Consider the following 15881-nt stretch of genomic DNA (forward strand, 5'->3'; position numbering starts at 1 on the left):
GAATCGAGCTGTATGACAGTTGTGTAAGCACTCATCTTTGCTTTCCTCTGTTGTCTCTGATAAAATGATTTCTTTTCCGATTTCTCACTGGTGCTTTGTTTAATAGAGTTTTCTTCTTATTTTTATTGTTTGTTTGCTTTAGTAAAACATAGTAAAACCTATGCCATAATGGGGAAAATGGCTTTATTGGTGATGCCATTTGATTTTGAAGGCTTGACACGATGCTATTTCTCCATCACATGTTAAAGCTTCCACAATTGTTTCTGCCAACAAGGTGCCTGTGGTTCTGCTATACTCATCAAAATTGGCTCCTGCCCTGGGTTAATGAGGAAGTTTTTTGGCTTTTATGTGGCTTTCAATCAAATCTGGCAAGCTTTGGTGATTAAACTCATTTACAGGTATGAGTTTGTATTCCACCAAACTGTCTTCACCAGATACAATAGTATGTTAGGAATTAAGTCAAACTCTGCTTTCCTGGGCCATGCTGGTCTAATTACAGTAGAGTATGCTTTAATGAGGATTCTTCTGAGCTGCCTCTGCCTGATATGGCAAACAGCCCAGAGGCAAATTTCAGATCTCCGTGTCAAGAACTGATTCATTGCTTGTCTGCAATTAACAGCTGGGCTTCAGGGTCTAGATAGAAAGCTGGAATAAGACTCTCTTTCAGCTCATATATTGAACCCAGAGTTGTTGGCCTTTTCCAATGCAGATGCAGCTCAAAGGCCAAACAGAATAGATTTGTCACATAGAAGATACTGCACAGATTATGGAGAGATAAGACAGTTTTGTTGAAATTAACTCAAATTCTTTAAATTGCACATCAAATAATGGTCACAGACAGTGGAAGGGATTTCATAAGGACAGAAAAACAAAGAGCATCCAGGAGTAAAGCAGACCTTTTCATCTGAGAGTGATAAGAGTGATAGGTCACCAGTTATATAAATGAACTTTGCCATCTTTGTTTTAATTGTTTGTAGCTGTAGGAGCTAGTGCTAAGCCTGCTTTGTTTGTGTGTGCCCCTTTCTTCTCATCTAATGTTGTGCACTTTCCAAAACACAAAAAGAAAAATTGTCATAGGATAGCATATAAAATATTATTGCTAGTTATAATACGGAGAAAAAAAATGCAGATTCTGCTCCTAGAAATTATTGCTCATCCCAAATAATATTCATGCCTCAGGAAAGAAGGAGGGAAAACACAACAGGAAACCTTCTTTCATAAATCTTCTTTGTTTAATCAAAAATATCATTGTTCTTGGCTAGCTCTCAAGGCAAATGTCATGGCATCCCATAATGCTGGCTGCAGGAGCAGGCTTGTATCCCTGGTAGACACTGTTACCCAGCCTGGCCTAAACACAGCGAAGAGCTGGAAGAGTGGCCTGGTTGTGAGTTGGGAGATTTTGTTTGAGACACTCTTCTCAGATATACCAGTCTACTTTTTTGGAAGAAATCTGCCAAGTTGTAGTACAGAATAATACATTTTTTGCCTCCTGTCTAATTCCAGGGATAACAGCAAATTTGAATCTTCTTTTGGAAGACTTTTGTTCGCTGCCATCTGTAGGTGTTTGAATGTGTAGTGTATGGAACAATGTTTAGCGCCCAGCATCTTTCCGTCTTTCTTTGATACTACTGTTTCAAACATGCATGTTCTCTTCCATTAAATAGCTAAAGTTCAAGTGGTTTAAATCTTATTTTTTCAAACTAGAGAACAGCATTACTCACATACCAGAAGGCTAAGTAATGTCTGGGATTTATTAAATCATTCAGCAAAGTTGACCACAGACAGTTGCATATAGAACAAGTGCTGGAAGAAAAATAATCTGTGATGATGTTCATTATAATATAACACACACAGACTGAGAGCCAAATACTTGGTATAATTTCTGTCTCTACAATTATTGTATTTCTTTTTAAACCTTTAACTAGCTTGACAGTTTTGGTTTCAGAGAGTTTGAGCACAGAAGAAATACGTAGGGAAATTCAATGTTAATTTGACATTTTGGTAAAGCTGCTATGGGCTATAACAAGATGAATATTTATTGGTGACTTTAATGAATAGGTAACTTTTACTGCCAAGTTAGTGTTGTTCCACACTTTTTAAAATCTTACATTCCAAGTGTATTTGCAAAATTCTATTGCTGTTTTATTTGGCAAACAGAACATTATTGAAGCTGAATAGGGAATAGGGCAGTTTTATGCATCTCTTCCTATATTCCAAATACCTACAAGACTTTGCCAGTTGATCAACCTTTCATAGATAAAGTGCTACTTGAGGAAAATGCAAATATAATAAAATGGATGTTACTGATCAGTCAATGCTAATGTAATGTCAGAAATAAGTGAACAGGTGTTCTTTGGAATTTTAGGCACTTACTACTCTCTAAACATTTAGCTCATTTTACAATCACAAACTGAGTATCCAAAAATTGAGCAAAAGCAAAAAGAAATAATTATTTCCTGCATGAAACTATAATCTGAAATTTCTTTGCTACTGACTATTATGAGCAAAAGAACATCAAACCAAATGATTATGAAAATTCCACAATAAGAAAGTCATGCAATCTTATTTCTGCTACAGTGAATCTTCTTGGTTTGTTTGGGAGTTTTGGTTTCTATTGTATTACAGCCCAGAGAAAATTTTAAACTTTGCTTTGCCTTATTTTAATTCTGTTGTTTGCACATAAAAGGATATTTGTTGTGTGGATTAAGTGGTTTGTGAGCAGGATTGGATAACATAATTATGTTTTCATTTTTTTAGAAGACTGTGGGATGTATTTCCCAGAAGTGAAAAATCATCCAGACAAATATTTACAAAGATGTCCCGAGTCTGTAAAAAAGTGGCTGAAACAACTGAAGAATGCTGGGAAGATTCTGCTGTTAATTACCAGTTCTCACAGTGACTACTGCAGACTTCTGTGTGAGCATGTTCTTGGGTAAGTGCAAAGTCCATCTCAAATTATATCTGCCCAACAACAATTGGAGATAAGCCTGAGTTATTGGTAAGCTAATTTGAGTTTTGTTTATGTATGGTGAATTATTTGGTTCCGAGTTTTCCGCTGGGCCCCTCTCTAGTGGAGTGTTACAAGAGACAGAGTAGTCCATCTGTGAGCCTGTGAGCTGTGTCTGACCCACAGCACACTCACAACCTGCATCCTTTTGGAGGCATCATGATGGGATTGAAGATGGGATTGAAGATGCCAGGGCATCTTTCAGGCCAATATCCTGTGCACCATCTGATTCCTAATTTTATTGTAAACTTTTGCTAGACTGTCTTATTTAAGCCACTTCTTTTCTTGCTTCTCCAGCAGTGCATGCAACTAGTAGTATTATTACGTTTCCTCGCAGTAAATTTGCAGGAAAATCTTACCAGTACTTTTTCCCATTAGTGGTTTTTGAAAGATGGCTGTGCACAAGAAATGTGCTTCTTCACAGCAGAAAAGATACAGCAGGCAGTTTATTGCCCTTGGCAACTGGTGGAGGCTGCAGTTGCTGATCACAGTAGCTGTTTGTAGCATAATGCTAAGAACATGGCTGGTCGAGTCAAATTCAGTGAAATTCAGCAGAACTGTCACTTACCTAGAAAATAAATTAATCAGTGATGCAAATAGTGAGGTGACAGAGTGAGACGGTTTATTTATCATTAATCCAAGAAATAAAGTAGTTCAGTGTGACCCTACCTGGGCTATCAGGATATGCCAGGGAACAGCAGAATGAATACAGCAACATTGTAAGAAAACCACGGGTAAGGTAAAAGACAGAGCTACCTTCCAAAACCAGTCCTGCCAGTATGACTTCTCTTTTGTACTCTCTAGGCTAAATGCTAAAACAAAGCATCAGCCGTGCCAGTTCTCACTGCTTTGCATGAACATTAAATTTGCTCGTTTGAGGGACAAATCTACCTCCTGACAAAAAGCTATTCTCCTTTATGAGCAAGATGTCTGTGAATTACCTCTTTTGTGTAAATCTGTCTAATTATTTCCTAAATGAAAATTTGGTATAAAAGTAAATTCTTGGCCACATACAATGATTTTGGCTTTCTGTTCCTTGGTGAATTGTGTTCAGCTGTTGAAGGTAGCTGTAGAAATCCTGATGGAAGACAGTAAGCAAGATATCAGAAATGATCAGTTGCCTTTCAAAACACTAGAAAAAGATATCCTGGTAGAAGGATACTGTGTCACTCTCTTTTCCACAGAAGTGTAGATTGTTCTATGGTATTTATTACAATCATATTTTCCAGTGATTCATGCAGTGTGGCTTCCAAGTAGCTTTTGGAGAACTGAGTACTCCACTGTCCATTAGACTTTAGTGAAGTGGGGTTATTTTCCTGAAAATCTAAACCTTTTAGTGATTTTGTTTGTTTCATGCCTCTCATATGAGACATAAGGACTCTTCGTACCTGTGCTACTTTTTGCTGTACTGGAACATAGTTTAGGTTCACCCCTATTATCTCTGCCCTTAACTTCATTTGACCAGGGTAACTGGTTTTTATTCTTGACATCAACACTGCATTTTATTCTTGATATCAACACTTACAGATTGCACCTCCATAATCCTTTATTAAGGATTATGTAGGTTAATCAATATGATACTGAGAAGCCCAAAATTGTATAGTATGAAATAAAAAACCTCATAATGATAAATATGAAAAACAGAGATGCGTGTAAAGTTCTAGCCTTACTCCTAATATCCTTACCTTGTAACTGTTTACTTTTTTGCACTTTGTTAAAGAGGCTCCTTTTTGGCAAAGAAATTATTGTCTTCATAAAAGCTGTGCTGGGAAATTCATACTTAAGTGTATCATTTGCCATTTCATGAGCAAAATATCCCAACTGTGCTCATCTGACAAAATTGTCCTTATCTAGAACACATTTTGGTAGGGAGAGGAAGTATAAGAAAAAACTTCATTTTGAAATAAAATGACAACTGTTTCCCAGCCAGAGCACAGACATACTGCTGGGATCAGTAAATAAGACATGTAAACCTTAAAAAGCAAGTGCCAGTTCATTCACACAGCAGCATCATGGTGTGACTTTTCAGTCTTACCTACCACGAGGATGCTGCCCAGTTAGTTGAACCTTTAAATGTTGTCAGAAGCACACCTCAAGATGAGTCAATCATCGCACAGTCACTGAAGCCAACTGTATTTCACTTTTTCAGGAATGTTAGCCACCTAAAAGTGAGTAACTTTTTGAAGCTGGTCATTTCGTTTCCCTCTGTGGTTAGTGGAGAGAAACCACTGGGCATTATCCTTGGCAATTCTGTCTGCATGGTTATGAATTATGTCTGAAATAAGTGGGATGGATTACGTTTCAAGAATGTGGATGTTTCTCCACTGGCTCTGTCTGTGGTGTCAACCACTATCTGAATTCAGAGTGCAGTTTTTAGAAGGTGAAAGTTAGGATACATGTGCAAGATACATCCTGCCCAGTGTGCAAGCTGCTTACTGTAACCACAGGCCACTGTACCAATCCCAGGCAGTGATTGGTGGAACAGATTTGCTTTATGTATAGTGTTACATAGTAATGTAACAAAAAGTCTCTCATAGAAACAGCAGCTTTGTACATGAGATTGAATATACTGTTTCAAAAAAGGCCACAGATAACAGCATCTCCTCACACAAAGCAGTTTTTCAACAGAGTAATAAAAAGTTACCAATTCTTCTGAAAAGTCTGTTTGTTCTGTTTCAGTTTTTTTAAACAAAGCACTTGCCACTTTTCCCACAAATCAGAGAACCACTGAGTCATTTAGGTTGGAATAAATCTTTAAAATCATTGAGTCCAGGCATTAAGCAAGCACCTCTGTGTTCTCCACTAACCCATGTCACCAAGTGCCACATCCACGCATTATTTGAGCACTTGCAGGGATGGTGGATCCACCGCTACCCTGGGAAGACTTTTCTCCTACTTGACCACCCTTTCTGCAAAGAAATTTTTCATAATGTCAAATCTAAACTTGCTCTTGTACAGCTTGAGGGAATTTCTTCTTATCCTCTCATTTGTTAATTGTTCTTTGTTGTGCTCCTGAAATGCTTGCTTTGTTTTGCAAATTCAAGCTTAATTTACCACTAGATGGATTATTTGCATCAGATGCTAATTTGAAAAGTTTATCTCTGTTGATACTTTTCACCTGAGGACAGAAGAACCCTGCCTGTTGGCTCAGCATCTGGAATCTTCCACATGGAAGCAAATTTTAAAAACACATCATTGTAATATTTGATACTGGTACTTTTAAAAAGGCAAAGGTTTACATATGGTCATGGGTGGAGAAAAATTAGACAAAGCTAAAATTTCATTAGAGAAAGAAAATTTAAAGGACGTTTATTTTAAGGCTGGAATGTCATTTTGAGCACAGCCCAAAAGCTATCTCTCATAGAGAGAGCATTCAGTTTTTGATAAGATATCTCAGTCCCATGGAAGACTATGACTTATTTGAAAGTGATATCGTTGATTGGTTTACTTCCAGCAAACTTCCTCTACTGCTGATAGCATTTCAGTGCCTGTGTCCATCCTGGACTTGCCATCTGTGATTTCATTGTTCCATTCAAGAGTATCCATCACTTTTTTGGATTTTGTAGGCAATGAAGTCAGCTAAGCAATGAAATATTTCTAATAAAATAAAGTGTGTCATAGATGAGGAATGTTTTCTTACATACCATGCTGAGACATTCAAACCCATTTAAACTGATGGGATTTCCACAGTCCAGATAACAATCTGTATATATGGACCAAATGATCTTTGAAAAATCTGTATTTAATCGTGGGATTCAGCAGACAGATGAGGACTCGAAGCTGGTGGCTGTTTATTTGTAGTCACATGCCCAGCCTCCCTGTAACCAGCAGGGATGTAGTGAGAGCAGCCAGCAGAGTCTGAAGAAGGAATTCAGCTATCAAAATGGTGCTTCAGTTTTGGAATATGTGAGATTACACTCTAGTTTCCATTGGCTGTAAATTAGATCTCTGGGGTCTGCCAAGAGCATCTTAGGCCTGTGCATATCTTCAGTGTGGATACCTACAAATAAGCACCTGTCTTTTTAAGTCTCTTCAGCCACTTCCGACCCCATCACTTCAGATTTTCTTCTTTGAAAAGAAAATCCCTCATTTTACAACTTTCAGTCCACGTCTGTGCATATGTTGCCATCTCAGATTAAAAAAATGTCATCTGTTACATGTTCTCCTGAGATCAAGGAACATCTTTTTACAAATAATGAGTATTCTCAAAGATAACTCACTGGGGGTTTGACTCTCTTTTGACAGCCTCAGGAAAAGAATAATAGACATTGAACAAGCATCAAAAAAAAAAAAAAATGATAGAAACAAGTACCGTAAAGAAATACTCTGATATTTTCTGACGTCTTAAAGAGTATTTCATGACATTTTGAGTAATTTGTTAGTTTAATTAATCACATTTACTTTATTTTGTAGGAATGATTTCGAAGAGTATTTTGACATCTTGATCACAAATGCTTTGAAACCTGGTTTCTTCTCCCATACACCAAATCAAAGACCTTTCCGAACTCTTGGTAAGTTGCAGCTGTAAGTCCCTTCTCATCTGCTTACTTCTATGGAAAAAAAAAAAAAAGAAAATTAAGGCAACTGAACACTGGCAGTGGAGTGGGAAGTGGACTAAAATTCTGTTAAGATTGAGGAGCATTGAGAAATTAAAAATTACAGTGTTGAGGACAATTAAAAGGCAGAGCTGTGATAGTAATTGAAAATACATTGCGGTTCAGATATTTCATCAATAATGAAAAAGAAGCTTCATTGTGCTCACAGGGTCATGCAGAGAAAACAATTTAGTTCTGGGAAAAAACAAAGCAGAAATACTTAAAGAATTTAAAGAAAATTAGGAGAACTGTACAAATAAAATTGTAAAGCTGAAGGAAAGAATTTATGATGGAAATCTGACAGCATTAAGTGTGTTTACTTTGGCTAAATAATGAGAGAGCAGGTGAAAAGGAAGCACCCCTGTACTCACTTAATTTAATTAAAACAATCTGAAGCACTTGGCAATGTTATCCATTAGGTAATTAAGGTTGTAACACAGGACGTTTATAAGAGCAATGTTCACTGAACTACAAATAACAATAAAACATTGCTGAAGACAGTTTACTTTTTCATATTTTGGTAATTACCTTTATGATTAAGTTACCTGAAAATTAATCTTATAGCCAAAATAACTTAAGTCGGCATACACTAAACCACAGTTGATCATTAATTTATGACAGGAAAAGCACATTCCAGCCCAAAAGAAATTTTGCTTATGTAACTTCTACAGTAAATCTGAAACAAGCAGCAAAAATACATATTGAAACTATATTTTAATGTTTCACATATTTATATAGGAAAATAAGAAGTATCTTAGGTGTGATTTTTAAAGGATTAGTTCAAATAGTTGCCAATTGACAATTTGAGAAAAAAGTAATCTCAGAAGGGAAATTGAAACTACTTGTATGAAAGGAGAAAGGGGAATAAAATCATAAAGGGTGAAAGAGGCTTAGTTCTGCAACCATTTGATTTAGTTTTGTGTAAAGCAAATTGAAAATAAAATGTAATTCACTTTGGATTTCTTTTAAACAATCTGATTAGCCTGACTTCCTGAGGAAATCCTGCTGTGTCCTTCTGTCAGAAATCCAGCCAGCAGCTTTTGGACCTGTTGGGCAGTTTCAGTAAATTTAATAGACAGCCAAAAAGCTCCAGGATACTTTGATGAGGGTTTTTTTGTTTTGGTTGGGGATTTTTTTTTTGCAAAAAAGGGGCAGAATAAAGGGAGAAGACCAAGTTACTCTCTCCATTGATAATATGTAGCATTGGCATAATCACCACACTGAGCTGTAAGGAACAGTTCTCATGAGGATGTTTCTTTCTCTGCTTTCAAACAGGAACAGCATTATCTGGAGTCCTCTTACTTACTTTGTGGTTTTCATTCAGTTTATATCCTGACAACGCAAAGGGGCTCAAATGTCAGTCAATCACTCATTATTTTAATACCTTATTATTGCAAAATAAAATGTAGTTTTTGTTCTGGACACTTCACTATCTAAATAGATGAAGCGCGCAAACATAACTGAAGTAATAATCAGATAAATAATTTGTTGAAACCACTAACCTGAGAGTGTATTTTTTTTCTCAATATGTTTGTATCCAAAGACAGTAACTGCTGTCTTCTGCAAGACCAACCACAACTTTCACAGCAAAGACTTATACACATAGGGCAGATTTTTAGAGATATGTTTAAAAGTGCTGTAGAGCTTGTTAAAGACTACATGAAGTTTAAACCATAAAAGTAGGATCATTTATATGAGAAAATTCCCAAAATAATAATACATTTCTATAATGTTTATTTTGCTGCCCTACCTCTGTGTTCCTCACAGCAGCTGAAACAGTATACAGTGAAGTTTCGAACACATTGACAGGGAGCAGTTTTGCAGTTTTCAGAATTTTTAAGGCTTTTTTTCATATCAGAACCACTGAAAATTCAAAAATCTCAGTTTCTAGTTTCTTTCTTCCTGTTGGCACTACAGACTTCAGGCAGAAGAGTTTGGCCACTGTGCTGCAGATCAGGGGCACAAAATTTTTGTATTTTTCCTTTGAAAAATTAAAAATCTGTAGGTGGACATCATAGTAAATATTTTCTTAAAGCACAGAGACTAAACTTTTGCTAAGGTAATTTAGGGTAAAAAAACCTTGTTCTAGGAAGAAATGTGTTGGGAAGTAATGTGTTGTTTCTAGGAAGAAAATAAACTGAAGTAATTGCTTATTGTTGTTACCCATTTCTCCAGGTCTGAGTCTCAGCCATGTTGTTCCAACCATTCAGTCTGAGCTGCAATAAATTCCTAATGGTACGATTTTTCATTGTGCTATAAATGGACTTAAGGATAAGGCACAAAATATGGAATGTGTTCTTAATTTCAAATATCCCAAGTGTTGCATTGTGTACTGGAGCTAAATATTATTTATCTGTAACAGGACTTCTGCTCCAGATTTTGAAGGAAAGGTTTTGAAGTTTAGTAAAGAGAAGGATAAATTATTCTCAGTGAATTGGTTCAAAAGGCAGTTGCATTCAGTAGGCATTTGAAGGAGAACGAGAAACAGGACAAGATGACAAAGGAGGCATTGTCTGGAAATGTGATATTGGGTAACAGCTCTGGAAAAGTGTTTTTTTCAGCAGACAAGTAATTTTAGAGCTAATCCATTTAGAAACCATGAAAAATTGTTTTAATTGATCAATTAAAATTGCATCACTATTTCATTTTCATTTCAAGATGTGCATAATTTAAAGCAACCAAAACACTGTTTGAAAGCCTAAAAGATTTGTATGACTGGGGCACTGAAAAGCACAATAATTATTTATTTAATTTTGCATAACTTTCTTTCAAAGTACCATTCTGTTAAGTGAAGGAACAGTTTATATGTATCTTTACAGATTTTAGGACAGCTACACTTATTTTGATCTGGCAAAATGGTTTTTATGATTAGGGGTAACTTATGTAGCAAAGGATATATTTTGTGAAAACAGAGCTGCACGTAAAAATACCCCCAGCCTTTGCTACCATAATATAAATACTCCATAACTAACTTGTTATTCATGAGGTTGTATTTTGTTTTACATAGGGAAATTCCTCTCATGGTTCTTGAAAGTACTAATAATATCTTGAGCTACAAGATCTAAGGATCATGTTGAAAATGTTTGCGTAAATCCTATGTTGACAAGGAAGGATTTTCTTTGCTTTCAACAGCTACATCCAGCTTAAAATAATTTCTTATTCCATGAAGGGCTTGAAGGAATATAAATAGAAAAGACAGTTGTGAATTATATGATAATCTGCAATACATGAAGATTTCTGTAACATTTGACAACAGAGCTTTCCCTTGATCACATCACTTTTTAATGCATATCAAATTACTAGCCTGACTGCTAGTCCTGATCATTGCCAGATACATCCAAAATTATAATTGAAATGCTAAAGATAACCCTTAATTCCCTGGAAGCCTTCTCTAAGTCTGTATTCACAGGGAAGTCTGCTTGGTCTTAAAGAATGCTTATATATCTTTTATTTTCAGCTCAGGCACAGCTGCCTTTTCTGATCTGGTTTGTTTTTGTTTTGTTTTTGGGTTTTTTTTCCATAAATTGGAAATGTATTGCTGACTGTTCAGTGCCTGAATTTAAAACATGCACTTCAAAACTTATGTATAGCCTCATGTGCATGTATCTGTACAGGCTGAAAACAATCCTACAGATGTAGTGCCAGTGAATACCACTTTCAAAGCCTGCTTTCAGTTACTCTTCCAGGCTGTCTTCCTTCCTCTGAACTTGAATTTCTGTCCATCTTAAGATGCCTCTGTTGCAGAATGTAACTTCCCATTTAAGAAACTTTCAGTCCTCTAATTTTTTATGGTTTTCTGGTAACTGCCATTTTAACAGTTCTGGGCACAAGCTTCTTCTCCCTTCTAAAAATACAAGAAAACTCTACAAGCCAAAAGGACCAATTAGAGAGGAAAATATGGAGATGGGATATGAGACACCATATCTCTCCAATAAAGACCATCTTTGGTTATTAGGGACTGCAAGACTTCAGAAGGTGGTGATCCCATGTCTGCTACTTGAGTTTTCTTTTGCCATCTTTTGTGAACAACTGCGTTTGACTGCGCCAGAGATGGGCTGGGGGATCCAGCTGGTGGGGGCATGGAGGAGGGAGGTAGAGTAAGAGCAGAGCAGGACATGGAAGCATAGAGGGGAAAGGGATTTCACACTGATGGGGTTTTGTGAATATCAGGTCTTTGCTTTTTGACTTCTACTGTTGCCTCAAGGAGGACTTTTGCAATAAGGCTAGTGTCTCAAACATATCTTAACATGATGTACCCGTGTCCTGGGCTGACTGGGGCTCCCAGCTGGCCCTCCAGCCCCAGCAGGGGATGCAGCACTGTCCTCCCACAGGTCTCAGAGCTCAGGAAGCCTTTTGCGGGGATGCCCACAAAGGGCCTCATCTCTCATCTCTCAGGAGGCACAAGGAGAATAACAACAGCACCAGCAAAGGGCACCTGTGTAATCTTTTCTCCCCTGGCTCAGGGTGTTCCTGTATCTAATGCAGCTGTGCTTGTTGCCATTCTTCTGGAGATGGTGCCTGTTCAGATCAGTCTGTGGGGATATGTTCTGTAACATGAGGCCACATAATAATGCATTTTTGCTGGAAGCTTGTGACAGAATGCATGTAAAGGGTGCACTGGCTGCACACTGCATTATTCAAGAGCTATCAAGTCCATAACCATTTCCTATATCTCTTCTACAGGAAGATGCCTTTATATTGTTATAACATCCCACAGTGCCATATGGCCCTTAAAAGCCATGCTACTCTTTTTTTAAGGGAAGTGCTGTTTAGCAATTCTCTAAAGTGTATTGGCACTGTTTTTCATGTGATTTCCAGCTTTTTAGGAAAGAAAAATGATTAAAACTAACAAGCAATGTTATTTTGTACTCTAGTTTTCAAAACTCAATCTTTTCGTACCTCACAGTACATGACATTAAGAGTCTCTTAATGCTCTAATATCAGACACAGATTCTGTAATAAGCTGACAGTAGGAGGTCCACGATTGAAAGGGATAAAGCATCTTGTTGTGTACCCAAGCCACCACTGAGAAATAATTCCCTACTCTAATCTCAGCCAGGGATTTTCATTTTATCCATGATTTCTGAGAAAAAGGAGTTTCTTTTTAAGCAACTGGTTAGTACAGATGATTATATAGACTTAACTTCATATTCAGTGCTAGAACCTGGCTGTTTTTAATTTTTATAATGAGAAACCAAAAGGATTATGGAAGTACCTTATAAAGGTGCTTCCTTCAGCTGACACCCTCTTTGGCAACACGATCAATGTCTGACTCCACTTTCTGAAAAGCAGGCTAGGACAGGTCTGTAGGGCTGACAGTGGAAGACACATACAAAGAAATTTAATCTCCTATACCAAGGTTTGTTTTCATACAAATATTCATAATCCACTGGAGAAGCTCGGAGATTATTTCAAGAAAATCCACAATGTTAGGGTTCTTCGATGAATGTTTCACCGCCTATCCTTAGTTTAAATGATCTTAGTCTAAAACTATTCCACTTTGTGTACATCCTTTGCAAAGATATCAGCCACTTCAGATTTTTTTCCTTGACAGTGTAAACAGCTGTCTCAGAGACTACTGGTTTCCTGATCTTATTTATGTCCTGTGGACAAACATTTAAAAAAATCAACAGGTGTTACCTTGTAATCAAAGGGACTTACCAATCAATCTTTTTAAGGTTTGCTAGATGGTACCTGTATGTAGTTTAAAATCAACACTTTGGGAATAATTTGAGAACAGAGGTGATCATTTTCTATCATGTCCTCAATGTTTGTAATTAAGTCATGGGATACGTAAGATGAGAGTCATTTAACTGTCCTGATGGGTTAACAAACTCTTTTCTAGCAGTTAAATTTTATTTCATTTTTGGTAAACATAGTCTATGGTAACAGTTTGGATTTTGGGTTTTACGTGCTCAGTGCAAAGTTCTGTAAATTTAAAACAGGTGCAAAAAGCAAAATAGAGTTGGGCCAGCACATGCTCACATCCTTTTGCAGAGCAGGTTGTTAAAGTCACAGGCTTCTTTCTTTCTGATAGTTTCCAAAGTCCTTGGCTATCATGTTTGATGGTCTTTGCCTCATTAAAACAAATGCCTTGTACAATTTTGTTCCATGACAGAGATAATGAATTAGAACTTGAGGACACACAATTGATCACTAACTGGTAGTGCATAATTTATAAACCTTTTGTGAAATGCAGGAGACACTGCAGCTTGCACTAATAGTGTGTGTAGCTACAACTGCAGTGGCGTGATTAAACTGGTGTAAGTTCTTCAAGTCGTGACTCTGTAGCTGTTAGACCATGTGGAAGCCAAAGAATGACTTTCCCTTACAGCACATTCCTCTTGGCAATCCGAGCTGGGAAGCCATTCCTTTTCTTAGGAAGAGTGGAGTGAGTGTGTTTTGTTCTGTTTGTTTGGGGTTGGTTTTTGAACAGGCTTTACTGGTACTTGCTTCAGAAGTGAGGCCAGATTGTCATCACATCATTTATACAAATTTATTTACACAAATTATGGGTTTCACTCAGGCATTTTACAGCACATCAGAAGCTGGAGGTTGGGCAGCAAAGCTCTATTTTTGTTTCTACCAGAAGGGCACCATGTTGGCCTGACTACAGCAATTCGCTATAAACCTGGAGCATGGGCCAAGGGCTGGGATTTCAGCTAATGCCTGAAACTGGCCATGGGAGGTGCCTGGTTATCAGCTGAACTGGCCAGTGGGAATTGAGTTTGGTGCTCCTTCTTGAGCTCCTTTGGCTCAACCATATTAGCCAGAAGAGCTACCAGGACGCAAGCTAATTCTTTAACATTTACTCTGTTTGCCTAAGCATTGAGGATTTTGTGGTATATGTGGGTAGGAATTTCCACCCATCCCTTACTGCAAACCTCTATCGATACTGCAATTTCAACCACATTTGAGTCTGGCCTAGCATTCTGTGAGATATTACACCCTCAGCAGGCTGGAGGGGAAAAGATGGGCCTATCACTGCCAACCCAGAGAAAGGCTGCAGTACAAACTTCCCCTTGATTAGATATTTGAGTATCCATCCGTGAGAAACTAGCTACAAATGACCCAGCTACTGGAAAATGACACAGTAGTTGGGTCATTTGAGAGACCCTGCACCCTAAGAGACTTTCAGTGAATGCAACAGCGCAAGAAAACTTCATAGGAAGATAGTCCCCATTATTTTCACTGTTGTTCATAAACAACTCCCTATTTAATTTTTCTTTTCTAAAGAAAAAAATTTAACAGTATTTGAAGTAAGGCATCTCTTTGTTGCTGAGTATTGAGATGCATTCTCCAATGCCCATCCTTCTTTAAAAGAAAAAAACTTACGGTAAATATGTCAGGCCAAGGTCCTTATATGTTTGCATAGTGTTCAAAGTACTTCAGAGGATAAAAGGAACAATAAGTCATTCATCCAAAAATCAAAACAGTGAAAAACTGCAACTTGCTTCTGCATGAAGACAGCAGGGGTTGCTTCAGCTGATTACCTTTGATATTAAATAGCGTGTTTGGCACAGAGCTGATAAGAATATTACAGACAACTAGTTCAAAGAAAGTTTAAACTGCTGCTTTCAAAAGCATGGTATCTACAATATTCCTTTTGTTAAAACTGGAAAACATGTTTAGCATATTTGCCAAGTACTCCAAAACAGAATTCTTTGTGTATAGAGAGTATATTTTCATTTTTAAAAGGAGTTACAGTAACTGCTACAGTAACACTACTACAAAATCCTAGCTATTGATTACATCATGTTATATTCAAGGCCTTGAAGGATAAAACTCAAACCCCTTTTCTTTAAGCTGTTGTGTAAGGATGTGATAAGAGTCACTTTCTGTCTTCTAGGAGCCCACAGGCAGACCAGATAAACAAATGTTAGAAAAACAAAAGCACTGGCTTTTTTGTTTGAGCTAAAGAACCAAGATATTGAGTGACCTCCCCTGCACCATATCTCTGGCAGATATGTATGTTCACCTAAGATATGTAATGTCCTAATCCAGAAGCAGTGAAGAAAACCGAGTTTGAATAAGGACTCGTCAGTCTTGATTGTGAAAATCCTTTTAGCTCTTATTAAAGACTTAGCATATGGAAAAATTGACATTATTTCAGTTAATTCTGCTAGATTTAATTTTTATGGTTCATTAATATGTCCTTTGTAATTTTAGAGAAATGGACCCATGAGCTCTATGTGTTCTATATTGAAATTAATCAAATTATTTGATAGTTATCCAGCAATTATTTCAAATTATTGAAAGTGATAAGCTCAGTTAGTTGT

At 37.1% G+C, this 15881-nt stretch overlaps 1 protein-coding gene across 1 annotated transcript in view; it reads left to right on the forward strand.

The window, feature by feature from the left end:
• Positions 1 to 15881, forward strand: part of NT5DC1 (5'-nucleotidase domain containing 1) — a 127152-nt gene that overhangs the window by 78461 nt on the left and 32810 nt on the right. The window contains exons 7-8 of the mRNA XM_063151035.1: positions 2758 to 2932; positions 7421 to 7518. Of these exons, the coding sequence (XP_063007105.1) occupies positions 2758 to 2932; positions 7421 to 7518 (273 nt within the window). The remainder of the gene's footprint in view (positions 1 to 2757; positions 2933 to 7420; positions 7519 to 15881) is intronic.

The sequence above is a fragment of the Melospiza melodia genome, chromosome 3 (genome assembly GCF_035770615.1).
Source record: "Melospiza melodia melodia isolate bMelMel2 chromosome 3, bMelMel2.pri, whole genome shotgun sequence".
Taxonomy (NCBI): Eukaryota; Metazoa; Chordata; class Aves; order Passeriformes; family Passerellidae; genus Melospiza; species Melospiza melodia.